Here is a 19,228-nt window from a genome sequence, read left to right on the forward strand (position 1 = left end):
AGCACAACTAAAGGGTCTTTCCTAAAAAGAGAGCTAATGGAAAAAACCACTATAATGCTTTCATCAGATTATTTTTTATCTTTCAGTTTTAATTATTCAAGTTCGATATGCAATATTCATTTAAACAAAATACTGAAATCTGTATAAGACCCGTTATCCCGGTACCAAAGTATGTAAATTATAAGTCAAAACACATCCTAACGATTTGTATTTCCTTTATCACGATTTGTTATCCTAAATTCAACATTTGAACATCTCCACAAACTTAAGAAAGTCAATATTCTCTTAGTGGTATCTGGGTAACTGTTATCATCGAATTGTACCTGCTACGTATATAAGTTAGGAAGAACAAATAAAAATAACTAACTAGAAAACGCACAGTTCAAGAGTATACCTACTGTTCATTTCTTGGCTTCTTAACATGTATATTACTTGGATATTTTAAAATTTGGGTTCGGGAAGAAAATAATATTGCCGGAAATATTGTCATATTATAACCATTAAAAAAAAATGAATAACGGGGTCGATATACGCGCTCTCAAGCGCATACAACCTAGTCTCGCCGTCATATCACATTATATCCTTTGGTAACAACGACATGATACGTTCTACATGTTCCATAAGTGGCACATCGTACGTCTCGGAATATTAAAACGCTAAAAATATGATATTCCTGCATCGCTGATCGTAACGGGGAGAACTTATATGACCATCACGAGCAATAAACACTATTAACACTGACTATATGAACAGTATAAACTATAAACAGTACGATGGAGGGCAGATTTACTTCTCAGTAATAAGTCATCCTAATTATATTTAAATTTCGACGTGGTGCAAATCAACCTTAAGAGTAATTACACATTAACACTCGGGCTTTGAAAATGTCCTGACCTGTGAGATTCAATCCAGGTATACTCGTCTACACTTTACTTAATTTTTCCAAAGGATCGCATTGGGTCTAATAATATTATATAATATTTTTTTAATTATAAATTGTATAAGTAAACTAATTTAAAAAAAAAAAAAGCTACTTACATACTTTTACGACTTATACGTTTCAATTACAGCGACTCGTTAAAAATGTATATGACTAGACATGGCGACTATTATAATATTGTGTATACGTATAATACTATATAGGTACGAGTGTTACGCGTGTCCTTTCATTTCTACCACGGAACACAGCACGTGCAATCAAAATGCAGTGCAATCTCGTAACAACCCTTTAAACCCTCTTTTTTGCTTTTGTGCTCCCCTAGAAATACACAACAACGACGGCAGTTGTGGCCAAAGTGGTTAGGTATGATTATATGACGCAAGTATCGAGTGTGTTTGGAGATGATAAAAAGAAATAAAAAACATATAAACGGTGAATGAATGGAAAACTCGGACGGGGAATTCCGTTGACAATGGAAAATATTAAAAATAAAAAGACAAGTGGATATGTAATATATTTCCCTTTATATATTGTCGTGTTTGGAGACAAAATACGCGCGACAGTTATACGTGTATGCTGTATAGATGATACAACCCGTTGCGACTTAACGGGTGAAAATGACAACCCCATTAAACTGTCAACGCAGTCTGTATAGGTATTGATAAGGATTTGAAAACGTTCATCTGTTGATAATCATCGGAGACCACAACTTTTTTAATATCATACCAAGTAATCAATGATTCTCATAATATCACAAAGTGCGGTTCTTATGTACGTATTCAATTTCATTATAACCGTAAATAATAACATTGAGTAAAATGTATTCTACAATATTATATTCAATGATAGGTACTAATATTGTTTTATTAATGGATTAAATTAATAATAATAATAGCCTATCAAATTGGATGTGGCTTGTATTGTTTGGAATTTATAAAGACATCTAAGACACGTAGATGCCCACATAAAAATATTTATATTAGAATTAGTTGTCTTTGGCCAAAATGTTTTTTTTTTAACTGTAAATGCATCTCATTATTGTAATATATTTTCTTATAGTATTTTTAAAATAAGTTTTAATAGTGGCTATAAAATATATAAACATTAAGTTGTCTTATTTATACTATTTTAACTACCTACATAATAGCATTATGAATAACTAATACGTCATGATCTTTAAAGTTCACTGTTATAATATTTCAAACATTTTTCTCCGAGTTAAAATAATTATAGTATAGTAAATATTTTTATAACGAACGTATACAAGTGGTTATGACAAAAATCCAATGCCTACAGTAGTTTATTTTTATTGAATGTGTTTATCATACAAATAAACTGTAAATATAATAAAAATGCTAAAAACAAAATAATTAATTGTTATTTAATAATTAAATATTGTCAAAAAATATTAAAAATTATTTACAATGTTGATAATTTGTATGATGGGCTGGTAAAATTTTAAATGAACCGTGTTCTTTCTATGGTCTCATAAAATGTAATATTTTTTAAAAATGTCTTAAATTTAAGAATATTCTTATTTTAAGTAAAAAAAAAAATATAATTAAGTACCTATAATTAAACATTTATAAAGTTTACAAAGTTGTAAGTTTATAACATTTTTTGGCATTAAATTATGAAAATGTACTTTTAAATGGAATTATTTAAATATAAAACCTAATAAAACTTTCATGTAATAAATAAAAAACACAACTATTTCATGTGAGAATAATATAGTTTAAAATAATTTGTATTCACTCTACGAGAACAATTTAAATATTTTATAAACTAAGAGAGAATACTCATTATTTATGAAAAAGTATTATTATTATTACTAAACATTATATTATACATAAGTATATACAATTATAATCTTATCAAGTATATGAATTTTCTAGTTGTGTATCGGGATACTTGGAATTACTGGATTCCTTTGGACAAGGAACAGGGCCTCGGATATGTGGCCAAAACGAACGGTTAGCACCTCCAGTCGTCATGTTTGCAGATCAAGAATCGGCCGTATTGAATTTCCGGTAAGGATCAAACATATAAGAGTGTCCGTTTATATAAGAATATTATACATTTTATTGAAATTATTTTTTATAAGATTTTCCTAGCAAGTAGATAAGATGAGATATAAATGATATAATATACATTTCTTACGGCTTAAAATTTAGTGAATAAATATATTCAATAAAAATAATATAGATCTGAACTGAGTGCAAATAAAAGATATTTTAGTTACCGCCTAGTGCGATAAATGAAGGGATAAATGGTTGAACGGCTTTTATAGTGGTTTTCATCCTTTCGTACGTTTATGACTGCGTGAAAGAGATGATAATATATAATGTGAACCAGGAAGACTATCACGGTAAAAGGTAGTTATTATTAAAATTTGTTCTTTGTGAAATAGGCTGCACGTACAATACCATCTGGAGAGGAAGTAATGCTTCTCACCATGCTTGCGGTTCAAGCGAAATTTTTTTTTTTAAATTAAATTGTTCACTATACTATAGAAATTGTTATTAATAGTAGTTATCTATAGTTAAATAATATGGTGTCACATTGAAATGAGATAATGGTTTTGGGATATAATTTTACTATACAAACATCCCGAGTAAAGTACAATTTTAATATTGGTAAATAATAATATTATGAATTACAAATATGTTATTTATAAAGTAAATGTATTACTTCTTAATATACGTCCAAACAATTATAAACAAAACAATAAAATTAAATCGATACAAAACAAATATTCATTAAATAATATTTTATTACACCATATTAAAATAAAAATCAGAATTTATCATACAGTGTAATAATTATAACGACAATATTATAAAAATATAGAGAGCTTTGTATTGTTCATTCATCGAGAATGTTTTTATTCATCCTCATTTTAACCCTTCCCCCTTAGACAGCTATAACTATAATAAACACAATACTTCTTCCGCCTCATTTCCTTTTACTTGACTGAATCTTTATACTGTTTAATGTTCATTCACAAAATAACATTATCTACCATAAAAAAAAATTAAATGGAAAAGTTGTAAAAAAAAAGATAATTTAAAACATGACAGTAATGAACTAATGTAATTACACTACTCATTATGTTGAAAAAACATTTGTAAATTGAAACAAAACAGATTATTTTAATAAGTAATAACAATATGACCTACCGGAAAAGAAATAGTTTAGTATAAATAAATAAGGGTTGCGCAAAAGTTGTTTGCAAAAACCACATGTTATAATAGAAAAACATTTAAAATTATAAAGTATAAATCAACAAATATTTTTATATTTACATTTTCATTACTAGTAGTGCTTTCCAATATGAACAAAAGGATAGAAGTATAAAAACAGTATAATAGATACTAAAAAGAAAAAGTATCTACCAATTGTATATTTTTTTATACGTTAATGAATCAAAAAATATTATATTCAAATTTTAAATTTTAATTATTACATAGTTTGTGATATTACGGTATTTATTAAATTATACATTATACACGATATGAATGTTATTTATAGATCCCGATTAGAGTAAAGAACCTGCAACTGGCCCAAATGCATAATAGAAATATGCAATTTTCATATTTTTTATTTCCATTTTAAATAAATAATCTTTTAAATATGTACGTATAAAAGACCATCATAATAATTCATTGTGTTCAAATGTACTGTACTCTACGGTTTTATTGTTATTAATAATAACATGAAATATAATTTGTTACGATACATATAATAATAATAATAATAAGAAGAATAATAATAGTAAATATAAGAAAGTACTCAATGTTGGAAATTTTGACTGAATATCAGAAAATGCATACATTTTATATTCTGACTTTTTAATACAAAATATGTTAATTTTTAACTAAAAGTTTATTTTAATAATTATTCGTACACAAATAATGTTTAGAGGTAGGTACTTATACATCCATCGAAAATATTTAGACTTAATGTACCTATCTACGTGCAAAACAATATGTTGTAAAAACTGAAATTGATTAAAAATGGATTTATTTCAAAATGTATAAGTAACAATATATTTTAATTAATTTTATAAATATATATAACATAGGTATTATTATATTACGTTTCATCCTAACGACAAGCGGGTATAATGCGTTTAATTATTAACGCTGGAAATTTTCTTTTAACTGAGTTGTATTAAAAGTGATATTATTATCTTTATTAACGACACCATAAATTTAGACGTGCGCTGAAAAGCCTTTGAAAGTTTTCCCTTCACCACCTGTGCGTCTGTATTGCTTATTGTTTCACCGCCATATATAAAAAGGTTTGTTATTAATAACACCATCATGATTGTATATTTTTGTATTTCGATGAAATCTTAGTAAGAAATCTCTAATTCCTTTTATTGATCTTCGGAAAAAATATATATATTTAATGAGAAAAGGGTGAACCGAGATTAGGGTCAGATTTCCGACTGATGGGTTTTTGCGGTCAGTTTTTGGTGTGCAGCCAACGGTCCGAGACAGATGGACGGACGGACAGCAAGACAGACGGACAGACTCTGACATTAATTTTCTATAGACACGCGCACACAAGCGGGCCTCTCACCCCCGGGCAAAGGCCTCAACCCTAGACTGGCTTTGCTTCGATCTGTAATCCAAATAGCTTCACTGTTATCGTCAAAGAGTCTGAATTTTGTATACTCGAAACGATATTTTATCCAATGGATTCCGTCGTATACTCGTATAGCTGTCCTGCTAAAACGCATATACTTCGATATGCCCATTGGCCAGAGGGCTTTTATTTCTCTTAAAAATCATTCCACTATTTCCCTTTTCCCTATCTAGCGCTTGATGGATGTATAGATCACTCTCGGACGTTTTGGATTGGTAAATATGGTTCTTACCGGTCCGTGGACAGCAGCTTTTGCTTTCGTACCATCGCTATATTCGTGACTTTTTTTTTAAAAGTCACACACGTATTTCTGCATGGCTTCACAATCGCTTTCGGGAAACTGATAATGTTTAATGACAACGCACTGACGCACAACGAACTCTTCGAAAGCGGTAAAAGATATTACACGGGCACTGAATAAATTTCAACCAATACAGAGTTGTAAGTAAGCACTGATGTCACCACAATTTAACGGTTAAAACCAATCATGAGTTATAGTTACTTATATTGAAAGGTAATAATAATGAACAAAATAAAAAAAATCGATAAAATTCCCTATATAATTAAAATTAACATCAGATAAAATTATACAAAATGGATTTTTCTCTTATTAATAAAACATATTTTTCTCATTATTTTATGATACATTATAATATTATATTATTTGCTGTATTAATTTTATACCCAAAAAATATTTTTTTTATTTGTACCATATAAAACTGCTGTGAAATATCGTTTTTACCAAAATATACTGGTTTTATATCCTTAAATCAAAAAAGTAATACAAAGTTTTATTAAAAAAATAAAGCTTAGACATTGGAGATAAAAGTCGAAATATTATAACATTAATTGTTTTAAAACATTTGATGATTTAATAGTTAATACAATTAAATTCCATGGCGTTGAACATGAATCGCATCGATAAGAGTTTAACTTTGAGTACCAAACTAAGAACAATAAATAATGAAAACAATTTTCAGATTATTAATACACCTAATTATTGTTTTATCGTTCTAGAATTGAAGAAGCCACGTCTAGATCACAGTTTTTGGCATACTTTAGCTTTACTTCGCTAACGAATGTTCATGGTCTAGCGTTCAGGCCCAAAGGAGGCAGAAGGATAGAGCACACGGGTGAGTCCATGCATTTTAATTAAACTGCTCGGTCTCGTAGGGTCTGTTCCCTCGTGATCCCACGATGTAGGTAATACAGACTATAGCGTACTTATTACCCTATGTCGAGTTGAAACGTAGGTAAAACTGTAAAAGTGTAGCACGTACACACTTGTGAATCAAAAATTCTTGTTCCGAGATTAGGATTTGTACCTAACTGCGAGCGTATGTTGTTTTCGTAATTGCTGTAGTTATATGCTATCTTATTTTTCAAATTCACATTGTAGTATGAATGTATGATTAAAACAGTTTGGTACTTACCTTATTCAACCGAAAGTTGTCTATTGATGTTTCACGTTAAATAGCATTGTTCAAAAAGACAAACGTCGTTATAATTGAGCTTGTTCGTAAAATTAAATATGGTAATCTTAAAATGTTTGAGTAAAATTATATAGGTATGTATGCCATTCAGATGCTGTTCTGTTATTTGGCATTATGCGCTCAGCTGATAGCAAACATTTAAAATCATATAAAACGATTCACAAATATTTTTTTAATCCTGCATAGTTAGTCTAATTTGTTTTTATATGCTAAACATTGAATTTTCAAGAATGCCTTGTGATATAAACGATAAAATACCATAGAGCCATATAATGTTATTCAGGATAATATCATAACAATGAAATGTTACGGGCACACACAAATGCAATTTAATGTGATATATTGCCTTCATATTTTACTCGAATCATTAATTTTTCGCTAAACGATAAAATACACACCAAGAGTGATTCTGATTTGAACATCTGTTTTCATATAATATAATGTTTTCGTGTACAGGATGGCTCATTAAGTATGACTGATATTAAGTAGTGGGATAATGGAGTTTCTATTACCTCGCCAAAAATATTATACATATTAAGTAAATCACTGCAGTTATATATGTATGTGTGATTGTGTGAATATATTATTATACAATAACTGATGTACTTAAGTCTTATACATTTAAAATTTATTTTTATTTAAATTAAAAAATAAAGAAATAATACAATATACAGAATGATTCATACCAAACATACTTATCTAATTTTATTTTTCAATAATTCAGTTTATCAAAATCTGAGTTTTGAAATTTTTCAATATACTTTAAGACGATATTTTCAAATAATTAAGATTATACCTTGTACTACCAAATGAACTACAAACTTTTGTTTTTCAAAATATTTGACGAGCAATTATAGAGTTTTTTGACTTTGTTTACTAAAGATCAGGCCCATGATAATGGGTTTGAAAAATATTGAGTCTATTATAAGTCTATGGTGATTGGAAAATTTTAGTAATTAATATTAATCATCAATATTTATAATTTTAAGTAAGTATAATAAATCCTACATTCAATTATATTGGATGTATTTAATATTTTTGTAAAAACCAATTTCTTAAACTATTATCCTTAGTATAAACCATTGTCCAAATTTCGAATTAGCTACATTGAAATTGTCAATACAAATTATTTAATAAAATATAATTTACAGTATAAATGGTATTTTCATTTGAACATTTGAAAAACAGAAGTTTGTTCTCCTCCTGACACTTTTTGAGTAGCCCAAAAGGTTTTTAGAATTAAAAAAAATATGTATTTTATGTAAGTATATTTAAAAATTTTAAAAACAAAATTTGAATAAATTCATTAGGTATGAAAGTAAGAAAATGGGGATCAGCATGCTCGGCGAATCACCGTGTTAAAATTATACATCTAGGTATATTATATGAATGTTGAATTTTAGTTGTGTCATACTTTATTATAATTAAATTTTTACCGGTAGGTAATACATATGAGTCTGAACTGCAATGTATAAAATATTCAAACAATACTATCTGTCAGTTTTATTTTAAATGTTCTAAAGAAAATCATATCCATGTTGTAAAATTTATGGGATGCACATTTTATTGTTATTTATAGTTTCTTTTATCATTATATAGGTATATATTTGACATATTAATTATTGTATCTAAAATTAAAATCAATTTTTTTTTATTGTGAAACTCTAGAGTAATATTTTAAAAAATTTTAATAATTGAACAAGATGTCAATGAATTTTAATAATTTGTCATGTATCATATAATAATTACATTATTGTCGAGTTTACATTTGCATGATGATATTTTTACTTAAAATTTCACATTTATTTTTAAGTACCTATTTTTAGGTACCTTTAAATTTTCATAAGATCTTTAATAAATAATAGGTAAGTAAGTCAAAATGTTCGAGTAATAATAATAATAAGAAAAATAAGTAACATCATTATTATAGTGTTATACCAAATTGAACGATATTAATTTTATTTTATAAGCTCCAAAGAGCATTGTGCAAAGTTAATAATATTATCTTCTGGGAATTATCTGTAATAATAATTATAAAATATGTTTGACATATTATAAGTTGAATACATAATATATAATATATAGTTTATACAATATAGTTTTAATTGTATTCAACTGTTATGTTGTTTAATTTTCCTTTAACACTTCAAATTTTATTAATTTTATTAGTACAGTGTACTTTTATTCCCCCGTAGTTAGTTTAAACAATATAATTAATTAATTATATTTTACATTTGTTTACACGTTTTATGTTTTTTTTCTGTTTGACTTTGTAAAACACGATGAAATAAGTACCTACCATATTAAAATTTAATTGATTAAATGAGAAAAAGGTTTCATTTATTGTTCATTACTATTAATGAATTTATTAAATGTATTATCAATTTGTAGTCTGCTTACAGCTTATCCTGTTTTGAATTTTAGAAACACAATTACACAATATAACCTACCTTTTCTATTCCATAATGAATTTTATTTAAAGCTTTAAGTCAATCATCACATTATTTCCAGTTTAAAATTTCAAGAAATGTAACGTACTTTATATTTTATAAACAATATTTCGAATAATTAAAAAAAAATATATAATTATTAGACATAATGAATTGCCATTAAAATTGTCGTCAAGTCCCAGTTAATAACAGTTAATGTCAATTAAAATATTTAGCCAGATAATTTGACGCTGCAAATAATTTTTTTCTGTTTTTTATTTTTAATATTAACTTTACAAATTATTTATGATAAACGTCATTAACATATTATAATATTTATTATTAATTAGTATTATATAACGTAGTGACGGCGACTGAGATAGGCAATCTGGCTACACGTAGGTTCACGGGTCATTTTTGTTAAAACTAAAATATCATTCGATTTTTTTCCAGTTTGTGATTGGCTGTATCAAGACTTTTCTTGTAACAAGGACTCTTGTACGCTGGCTAGCCCAGGGTTTCCGGGAATTTATGGTACAAACCTTTATTGCAAGTACCATATTACCACAAGCTCCGTTCATACCAAAGTACGGCTACAATTTCTCACGTTATCATTACCACTCAAGTAAGATATAACAATAATATTTTATTAGTATAACACATTACATTGTTTTTAGAAATATGGCTAGTATATTATATTATCATATTACACAAAAAGTTGACTGTATACAGAAATTCGTGGAAAAAACAAAAAGTATTAAAAACAATAAATTCTAACTGCTTACACTCTTACAGTGATAAAATAGAATATCTGTATTATTTATTTCTAACATTCATGAAACGTATTAGACCAAATTATAATTTTTTAATAGTATATTAATATGAAAATACTCTTACTTCCAATATTTTTCATAAATAGCTTATTATTAAATTAATTTTTTTTTTAAGTATAATATAATCCACATGATACATTATAATTTATAGATTACAAATATAATATATTATAATATTCCGTTGAACGAATTACGCGTAATTCATACTTATATCAAATATTTTAATTACACAATTTGGCCAAATTAAATGAGTTACTTAAGTTCATTGTTACTATTATTTTTTTTTTTCATAAAAAAATATGTTACTCGTAACAAATTGCATAGATTTATCATGATATTAAATTGTAATATAATTAGTACTATATTTGGGCGTCTCGTGAAGTATTTTTCGCAAATCTTCAAATGTATATTCTTATGATATTCCTGAACCATCAAGATGAACTTAATGACACAATTATTTTTAAAGTTGTCAAAACAATAACGGACAAAAACCGTTTGTTTAATTTCCTCACGTTGTTTTTGTAATCCACCGTATTGTTTTGATTGTTTTCATACTGGCACGTGTATACACTTTGTACTTGGGTCAACGGAGATATGTTGAATGTTGATGCTTCATTGTGTGTATAGTGGCCAGTGCGTATCTCTTAAACAAACTTGCACAAGATTTTATTTCGTAAAAATCATCTCTTATGGAATTTATATATCAAATTCTTATAGAAATCAGAATTCATCTTTCTTTGTATGATAGGTAGTTAAAATGTAAGCAAGTGAGAACCACTCTTTCGAACTGCAAGTGCCAAACGTGTCACTGCAATGAATGTGTTCGATTTGAATTCAATGACTTATTATTGTATACGAACAAAGATTGTGATCAGAGTCGACGTGTCAACCAAGGATATTTTAAATAATAATAATATTGGTGTTAGTAAGCATAGTTAGGTTGAATTTTTTTTTTTTGCGGTATCCATTCTTTCTCGAGTGGAGATATATATTTGTTATTATTTAGATTGTCACAATTGATTTGTTTTTAAATTAAATGAATAAGTGTTTGCTACAAAAACATAAAATACGTTTCTAAATAGGTTAAATTTAGTTAAAGTATTTAAAATGAAACTTACTTTAATAACATAAAAAATTCTAGACATTTGCTGTTCAAATGGTATTTATAAAATATTTTTATATTCATTGAATATAAAAGTATATTTAAATGTACAATTTTTCATCTCAATATGTGATTTTTTTATATTATGTATGATTTGATCGATATCCTTTGATCATATTTTAAATAGTACGTGGTTTTTGTATTATTTATTTTAATTATTAAACAATATAATTTATCATACATTGGTTTAGTATGCCACCTTTTCATTCCGAGAATAAAGTAAAATATATACTTGATTTTACAAAATTATTTATTGACAAACGTATATGCCATTCTATACCACTGACACTGTTATTATATTTAATTTTATAGTGATAGGTTATAAAGCCCGATTCGAGAATTAAAATTAAAATTAAAAACCATGTGGTTTTCACAAACTGTCTGTGACCCGGGAGTGCGTTAAAATTGTCTCGAGCGAAATGACTTCGCATTGCCGCACACCGAAAATATACTCGGCGGGATAATTAATCCAAACACTCTACCAAAACACACACACTGCACATATATTTGCGTATGTATAATATAATATATGTGTGCATAATCAAAACGAACAAAAGGACAATAAGCAGGGTAAAGACGAATGGTGGTGACGGAGAGGAAAGGAGTGTGTGAGATCGGATAAATATATTCCGAGCTCGTGTTGCAAACAAAACGGCGGTGGCGTTTGTGGATTTCGACCCACCGACCCGAAGAAAATGTTTTACCCTCCAGGGGTGTCTGCAGCTGCTCGGCGTGTGTAGCCGTCGAAGAACCGTGGAAACGAAACGAGCGGATCCTCCGAGGGCCGGCCAGTGGCGACTGGCCCGGCAAGGACAATGATTGATAAAACGGTGGCGGAGGATGTGCTCGCTAGAAAAGTCGGAAAGGAAACGTGACGTAAATAATACAGTGCGCGAAATTTCTCGGTAATTCGCATATATCCTTCCCGGCCGCCCAACCATCGGCGCAGGTCGTGTGCAGTGGCGATAGGGATAAGAAGGTATATTGTGTGTGTGTGTGTGTGTGTGTGTTTGTTTATAGTTCAACTCTCGTTCCGGACGCGATCTTCGACGCACGCCATCGTTTATCATCGCACAAAGGGTCTCGATCATGGCAAAGACGATTTAAGGTCACGGGATCCGACGAAAAAGTACGCACGCTCGCACAGCGTCTCGAGTTGTTATAATACAATATTTTATTATTACCACCTCGTTGCCGGCCAGCCGGATTCCAAAGTCCTACAGGCTACGGCGGCGGTCAATATAATATAATATATATTCGCGTTACATCGCAACGGTGACTCGCATCCGCAGTGCTCTGCAAAGTCGATGAAAATAATATGATGATAACTTACATTTCAAAAGTTTTCAAGTTGTTATTCTTCTTTGCCCCTCCACGAAATGTTCAACGGTGACTACATAATATTATTATACGTGCAATATAATATATAGTGTCGGTAGTACTTTCGAAAGAAAAAAACAAATCACTTTGACCAATGTACCTTTTACTGCCGATTTTGATTTTGTCTAATAGAAAACTTCGTTCGATCAATAACTATATTATAGGACATAGGTACATACTATATTTTCGACTTGTACAAAGGAACTATTTACGTTCACTTATACTGTAATTCGTTGAACTTGGTATGTTAAAGTTTTAACTTTTATTGTTATAAAAAAATGTGGAATTTCACAGAATCACGTATACTCAACTAAATTTTAAAAACAACTTTTTCCTATGCTGCAATTGTTATGTTCAAATACTAAAATTTAGGTCACACGGTCACGCAGGGGTCAAAGTTTCATTTCTCGCCAGATAAAATCGATTTTATAATTTTCTGTGAAGAAATTAAATTTAACAGTAAATGTTTTAAAAACGTCATGAGCATGCGTGATCATTTTTTAAGGATATATTATATATATAAAAATCATTTATACAATATTTAATTTTAAAGACTCCTGCCTTGACAAACTTTTTTAACGAACACCATAATATCTGATAACGAGTGAAAACCTCTCGAGTGTTTTTCTGCACCCGATTTTTTTTATTGGGTGGCTAAAAAAGCGATATTTCTATCAATTTTTAATCTATCACAATACTGACTTCACGTCTTATTTACAAGGTTTATCCATACCAATTATCAAATGCCTATATTAAATATTAAATAGGTCATTCATATTTTTAATGGTCTTTTTAAGTTTTGGTAATTAACCACAGTGGAACGCTGTTTAGATAATAAATTATCTATATTATTTAAACAAATCATATTATTGAACTCTAAACTTTGTATTATTATAGTTAATTTATACAAACTATAGATAATATTTTTAATTCCAGATGGTTTTAATTTTTAATATATTTTAGTTTTGAATAATAGACTTGATATTATAGTACCAAGTTATTTTACTATTACGAAATCACTTTAATAACTACAATTGACAATAAATTTAGATAAATGCATTTTAAAATCGAAATTGATAATATGAAACACCAAAAATCATTGTGATCCATGGTGGGTTGCAGTAAGCAACCACTCGATATGAGTGTATAACCGCAGTGAATAGTTTATTGTAAGCTGGTTTTACAAAATTACTGACTTTTTGTACGTTGAGATTTTGCCATAAAATGCATGCCACTTAAAATTAAATTTTTTTTTTATTTTTACATTACTGTATATCCCGGTGTATTTATGGGTATTATTTTAGTTTATTTTTTAAGAGCAATATTATATTAGTTTTTAACGATTTATTTTAATGGCCCAACGCAGTACAGCTCTAATATCATTTTTAAAAAAACCATCGTTTGATTTTTTTATCGAGTATTATGTTATACTTATGCCATTCAAACCTTGAAATATTTTGTGAGTATACATAATGTAAACTGAATGAAAAACGTAGAACATAATTTGCATATTTTCAAACTTATTATTATTCTATAAATTGTCTTAAATTATTATTTTAGGAACTTCTACTTAAGCAGAGTGCACTATTTTGTATAATTTATTCAAGGTTGATCGTAAGGAATATTATAAAACCCATCTATATAATAATAAAGACCCAAGTTAGTGTATAACCCATTTATAGAAAATGTGTATTATCCAGGCGTTACGTAGATTACTTTAAGGTTAGGTACATATGTATTTATAAATTATATGTGATTTAATTTCATAATGTAATTGGTACCACATACACAATTCACATGTTTCGTTTGAAGATAAATTTAAAATAATAATAATGAATAGTAGTTGAGATAGAGTAGAACCTTATAATATATTATGATCTATACCTTCAATAATATTTTGATGTACCTATTTATATACTTTGATATTTATAAGCTCCAAACTGTGCTTTTAATATGGCGGTATTTTTAGATCAAAAATTGAAAATCGAACATATAATTATTCTGTTAAGTTTTTGAGTTAAGTGGAAAAAGGAATGTGGGACGAATGTGAAGAGAATTTTGTAATGATAACGACTAACGAAGTATATATTATTGATATGTAAAAATATATATTGAATATTATTGATTAGTAATTTTATTCAGCATTACTTATATAATTTTCTATATCTTAGTTTCCATAAGAAATGTGTACTGTTCTTTTTCGTCACAAGACCGGTGAGCTTATACTGTTTTATAATGTACCTACTCACTAGACTGTATAATTTATTTCATACCTTTTTATATAAAATTCCAGTAAAAAATTCTATACTCAAATATAAATATCAATTTAAGAAAAAAAAATATTGTCGCAAACACTAATGAGTATTCTTTAATTTGGCAACTTAATTATTATTTTATATTTTTGTTTATAACAACTAGTTCGTTTTCACATTAAAAAACGAATGTTAGAGCTTAAACAGCAACATACAAAAAAATATATATAACAAACTGTATAGATCACATATTTAAATATAAATTATTTTTTCAATTGTGTTTTTTTCCCACGCCCTTGAGAGTGAGGTGTGTGATTTGTCCTGGAGGATTTTTAAATCAAACATTGCACTACAGAGTGTATTAACTCATTAGTTATTATCATTATTATTATTCACTATGGTATTGCAATAATAGTCTTGCTTGGAAATTTAAAAACCTATTGCAATAAAGTGCAATCGAAAGAATAATATCAGAATCAAGATCCTATACATACAATATGCGTAAGGAAAGTTAACGAACCGCGTAAAAGTGTTTTCCGTTCCGGAACTCTGAACGACTTGCATACGGATCGCAATTTTTCAAAATGGCAAGTGTAAGATGTTTTCATTTTTGTAACAATATACACCTTACGCTAGACGGGGTTTTTTATTTGATAAAAAGTCCCATTATAACTCGATATTTTTATCAATGCTCTTTTGTTTACAGTACTATAGAAATATGTTTTGTAAAATATATATTTTCAATATATATAGTACCTGCTCGTATTACACATTGTATCCATATAAAAAATTGAAGATTCTGAAATAAAATGTAAAATCCTATTTTAATGTTGAAATGAATAATTTTTAACGAAAGTAATGTAGGTATTATGTATTAATATTAAAAATTATAATTCAAACACCGTTAGTATTTTTCAATTACTTTTATATTAATTAAATTTTCTAGCACAGTCGAATTTCTGACTGTGAAGGTTTATAAAATTCACATCACTGATCTAAAAAAAAAAACTGTTATAAAATCAAATGGGAAATATCAATATTAGTTTTTTCTAGCTAATATAATATATCGTCACGTGCAAGTTAGTTTCACACTGAAAAGTTTTTCGAAAAACTTCTCAAGATAACTTTGGAAACACCATGATGTCTCTGTAACTGAATTCTTCTTTCCTTAAAAACTTTTAATTTCGTACGAACCTCTAAAATATTACTAGCGGAAACATTACTTTTCTCCAAAAATTATTTTTCTAAACCAGAATTTTGTAACAAGATTTTATCAGAATGACACATGCAATTCACTTAGAAGTAAAACGACGAGTCAGCAAGAAGCCCGTGAACTGAGGTGAATGTATTAGAGAATAAAACCGAACGTAACAAAACTGGTTCTGGATCTGAAACCTAAAAAATAGGATCAGGAACCAGAATCAAAATGTTTATTTATAAATAAAAATAAGTAATATACTCTGTTCAAAATAAGATCATCTGATCGTGACCCAGTGGTGACCAGTTTTCGTCCGTTCGGCGGTGGCCAAACCCGTTGTTAGAAACTTCCTCTGCCAAGTCGACGCCCGAGACCAATGTTTTGGAAAAAAGCCACGCCCATTCGCACAACACTGCCCCAGGTCATGATCTTATTTTGGACAGAGTATAGAGCTGATGTTCCGGTGCACTTAAAAATATTATAAAGGTAATTTTCGGGCTCTAGAGAAAAATATTTAATATAATATCGAGACATACACTCGTCTAACGGTTTAATAGTTTATAAGTAAAATATAATACCAATTTATCCAAGAATAAATATTAAGAAATTAAAACAATAGATTATAAATTTATAAAAATTGAAAATACGTATTTGGCTGACCGATTTTTAAATAATTTTCAAATAAATGAAATTTAAGTGATATTATACAATATGTATTAATAAACTCGTCAAATTACACAAAAATAAATTTTAAATTTTAAGAATACCTACAGGCTACAGTTAATAATATTTAATATGAAAAATAATTAAAAGTAAAGATCACATCATATTGATTTATGGGAATAATGCATTAATGAATGCCACATTTTCCACCAAAAAATATCTCTTCATTTAGTATGTATATAAAATGTCTACTGTAATATATAAGTACTTCCCTATTAATAATTTATTGAATGAACATATATTAAAACCAGGTGTATCTTATGTTATTGACTTATTGTACTCGGGATTTTTAACGATTATGGACCGATGATATGGGATTTCAAAATAAAAAAAGTAAATAAAAGATGAGTTTCTTTATTTTTAACAAGACAATTTTTAAATTGTAAAAACTATATTTTTTAATGAATTCTGATTAAGCTGTTTTTTTCTGAAAAGTTTGATGGTCAAATCATTAATTTTAGTTCACTAGTTTTTCTAAATTCCACATCATCGATTCAAAATTGTTAAAAAAATCTCGCATACAATGACATAAGATACACCCGGTATAGGTTGTATATAATATAACATTTTCAACCAATTTGGTGCTATTGTTTTCTAAAACCAGAATCATTAATTTAACTGTGTCTCGAGAATCAGAACCTGCAGTACCAGTATTGGTGATATCAAAAGGTTCCAGTCCCTGGTAGGTACTTAAAAAGAAATAGACCAACGAACAATGTATTTTATATTTTTACTTTTTTTCCTGGGCGAAGTCTGGTAGTACACATAGTATAATATAAAATAATGATATGAATAATGCAACAATACAGTGGGAAAATGTGTTAAACCTAACCTCGGCCCACGATAGTGGAGTAATATTTATTATAAAATTTGAAAACCATCGTTAAACTTATAGAGAATGGAATTGAGCGCATCTGCATAACCATAGGTGATTATAATTGTTCGTTCTTTGTGTTGCTTTCTCGTATTTACGAAATTGTTTTGAAATCTAAATTAAAAAACGAAATTTTTTAACGAGCGTCATATATTATGAAAAAAGAACTAAATTAAAAAATTGTTATGTTAAGTCAGAAGTTCCTAGTGAGTTTCACGTTTAAGTGATGCTTATCAAAACAGTTATATAAGTAGAGGTTTTGAACGGTATATTAATTACCATGAATATCTATGATTAAATTTTAGAACCAAACAATGTTATTATTAAATTTTAAAATAGTATAAAATATCAGTAATTAAAATCAATTATTTCATTTTAACTCTATTCAAGTTGTTGACGCTTATAAGAAAAATTTGTGAAGCCGTTTTTCCCTTTAATATCTAAGACTGATTTTTTCAGACACGGTGGACCTTATCCCAGTCGATGTTTAAAATGTAAAAGCAATAACGACCCCTCAGCGTAATTGAATATTTTCTATTATGTAACCAACACACGTTTTATCTTTGGGTAGGTACTTTATGAGGTAGGTACTGATACCGAAATCCTAATCGACGTTCTGAATTGTAATGGCGTTTTGATGGTTATTTAAATGAATTGATTTTTGAAACCCTTATTAAACAAATTGTTATTTTTATTGCACAATTATGAATTAGTTTTCCCGAATTATATACATTTGAACCAACAGCGATCAAGAAAAAAAAATATTTGAAATTACACTTTGCCATAACTGCAGGACTCGGTCTGATTTTCGTTTACAAAAAATAAAAATAAATGTTTAATTTAAACACAATATAATATTACTACAATCAGTGAGAATTATACGCAAGCCACGAAGGGACATGAAGTCCTTGTTAGGTGTACGATATAAGAAATAAATTATGATTTCATCTTTGAATTATTACGAATTATTACGATCACATACAAATATTTAAAATGAAGAATAATGAATTAAACTAGATTTTCAAAATTATTATGTTTTGTTTAAACTATTGAAATAATAATAGTTTATGGGTGCTAGTAGTATGAAATAGCCGGTTCTGGACCCCCCCCGCTTCACCACCCCCCCGTCTATACTGCGCCACCCTGAGCCACCCGAGCCACCCGAGACACCACCCCTCCACCCACCCCAAGACGCCGAAACACCGCGCCACCGTGCGCCCCCTACGTCACGACCGTCCGTGTACCGCGCCGCCTACGTCACGGACGTCGGGCCACCGTGCGCCCTCCCCAC

General features: G+C 28.5%; 1 protein-coding gene across 1 annotated transcript in view; it reads left to right on the forward strand.

The window, feature by feature from the left end:
- LOC111035189 overlaps positions 1-10,165 on the forward strand; it is a 148,641-nt gene extending 138,476 nt beyond the window's left edge. The window contains exons 5-7 of the mRNA XM_022316714.1: positions 2,836-2,970; positions 6,611-6,726; positions 9,969-10,165. Coding sequence (XP_022172406.1) covers positions 2,836-2,970; positions 6,611-6,726; positions 9,969-10,144 — 427 coding nt within the window. The 3' untranslated portion in view covers positions 10,145-10,165. The remainder of the gene's footprint in view (positions 1-2,835; positions 2,971-6,610; positions 6,727-9,968) is intronic.
- Positions 10,166-19,228: the final 9,063 nt, after the last annotated feature.

Source organism: Myzus persicae, unplaced genomic scaffold (assembly GCF_001856785.1).
Source record: "Myzus persicae strain clone G006 unplaced genomic scaffold, MPER_G0061.0, whole genome shotgun sequence".
NCBI lineage: Eukaryota > Metazoa > Arthropoda > Insecta > Hemiptera > Aphididae > Myzus > Myzus persicae.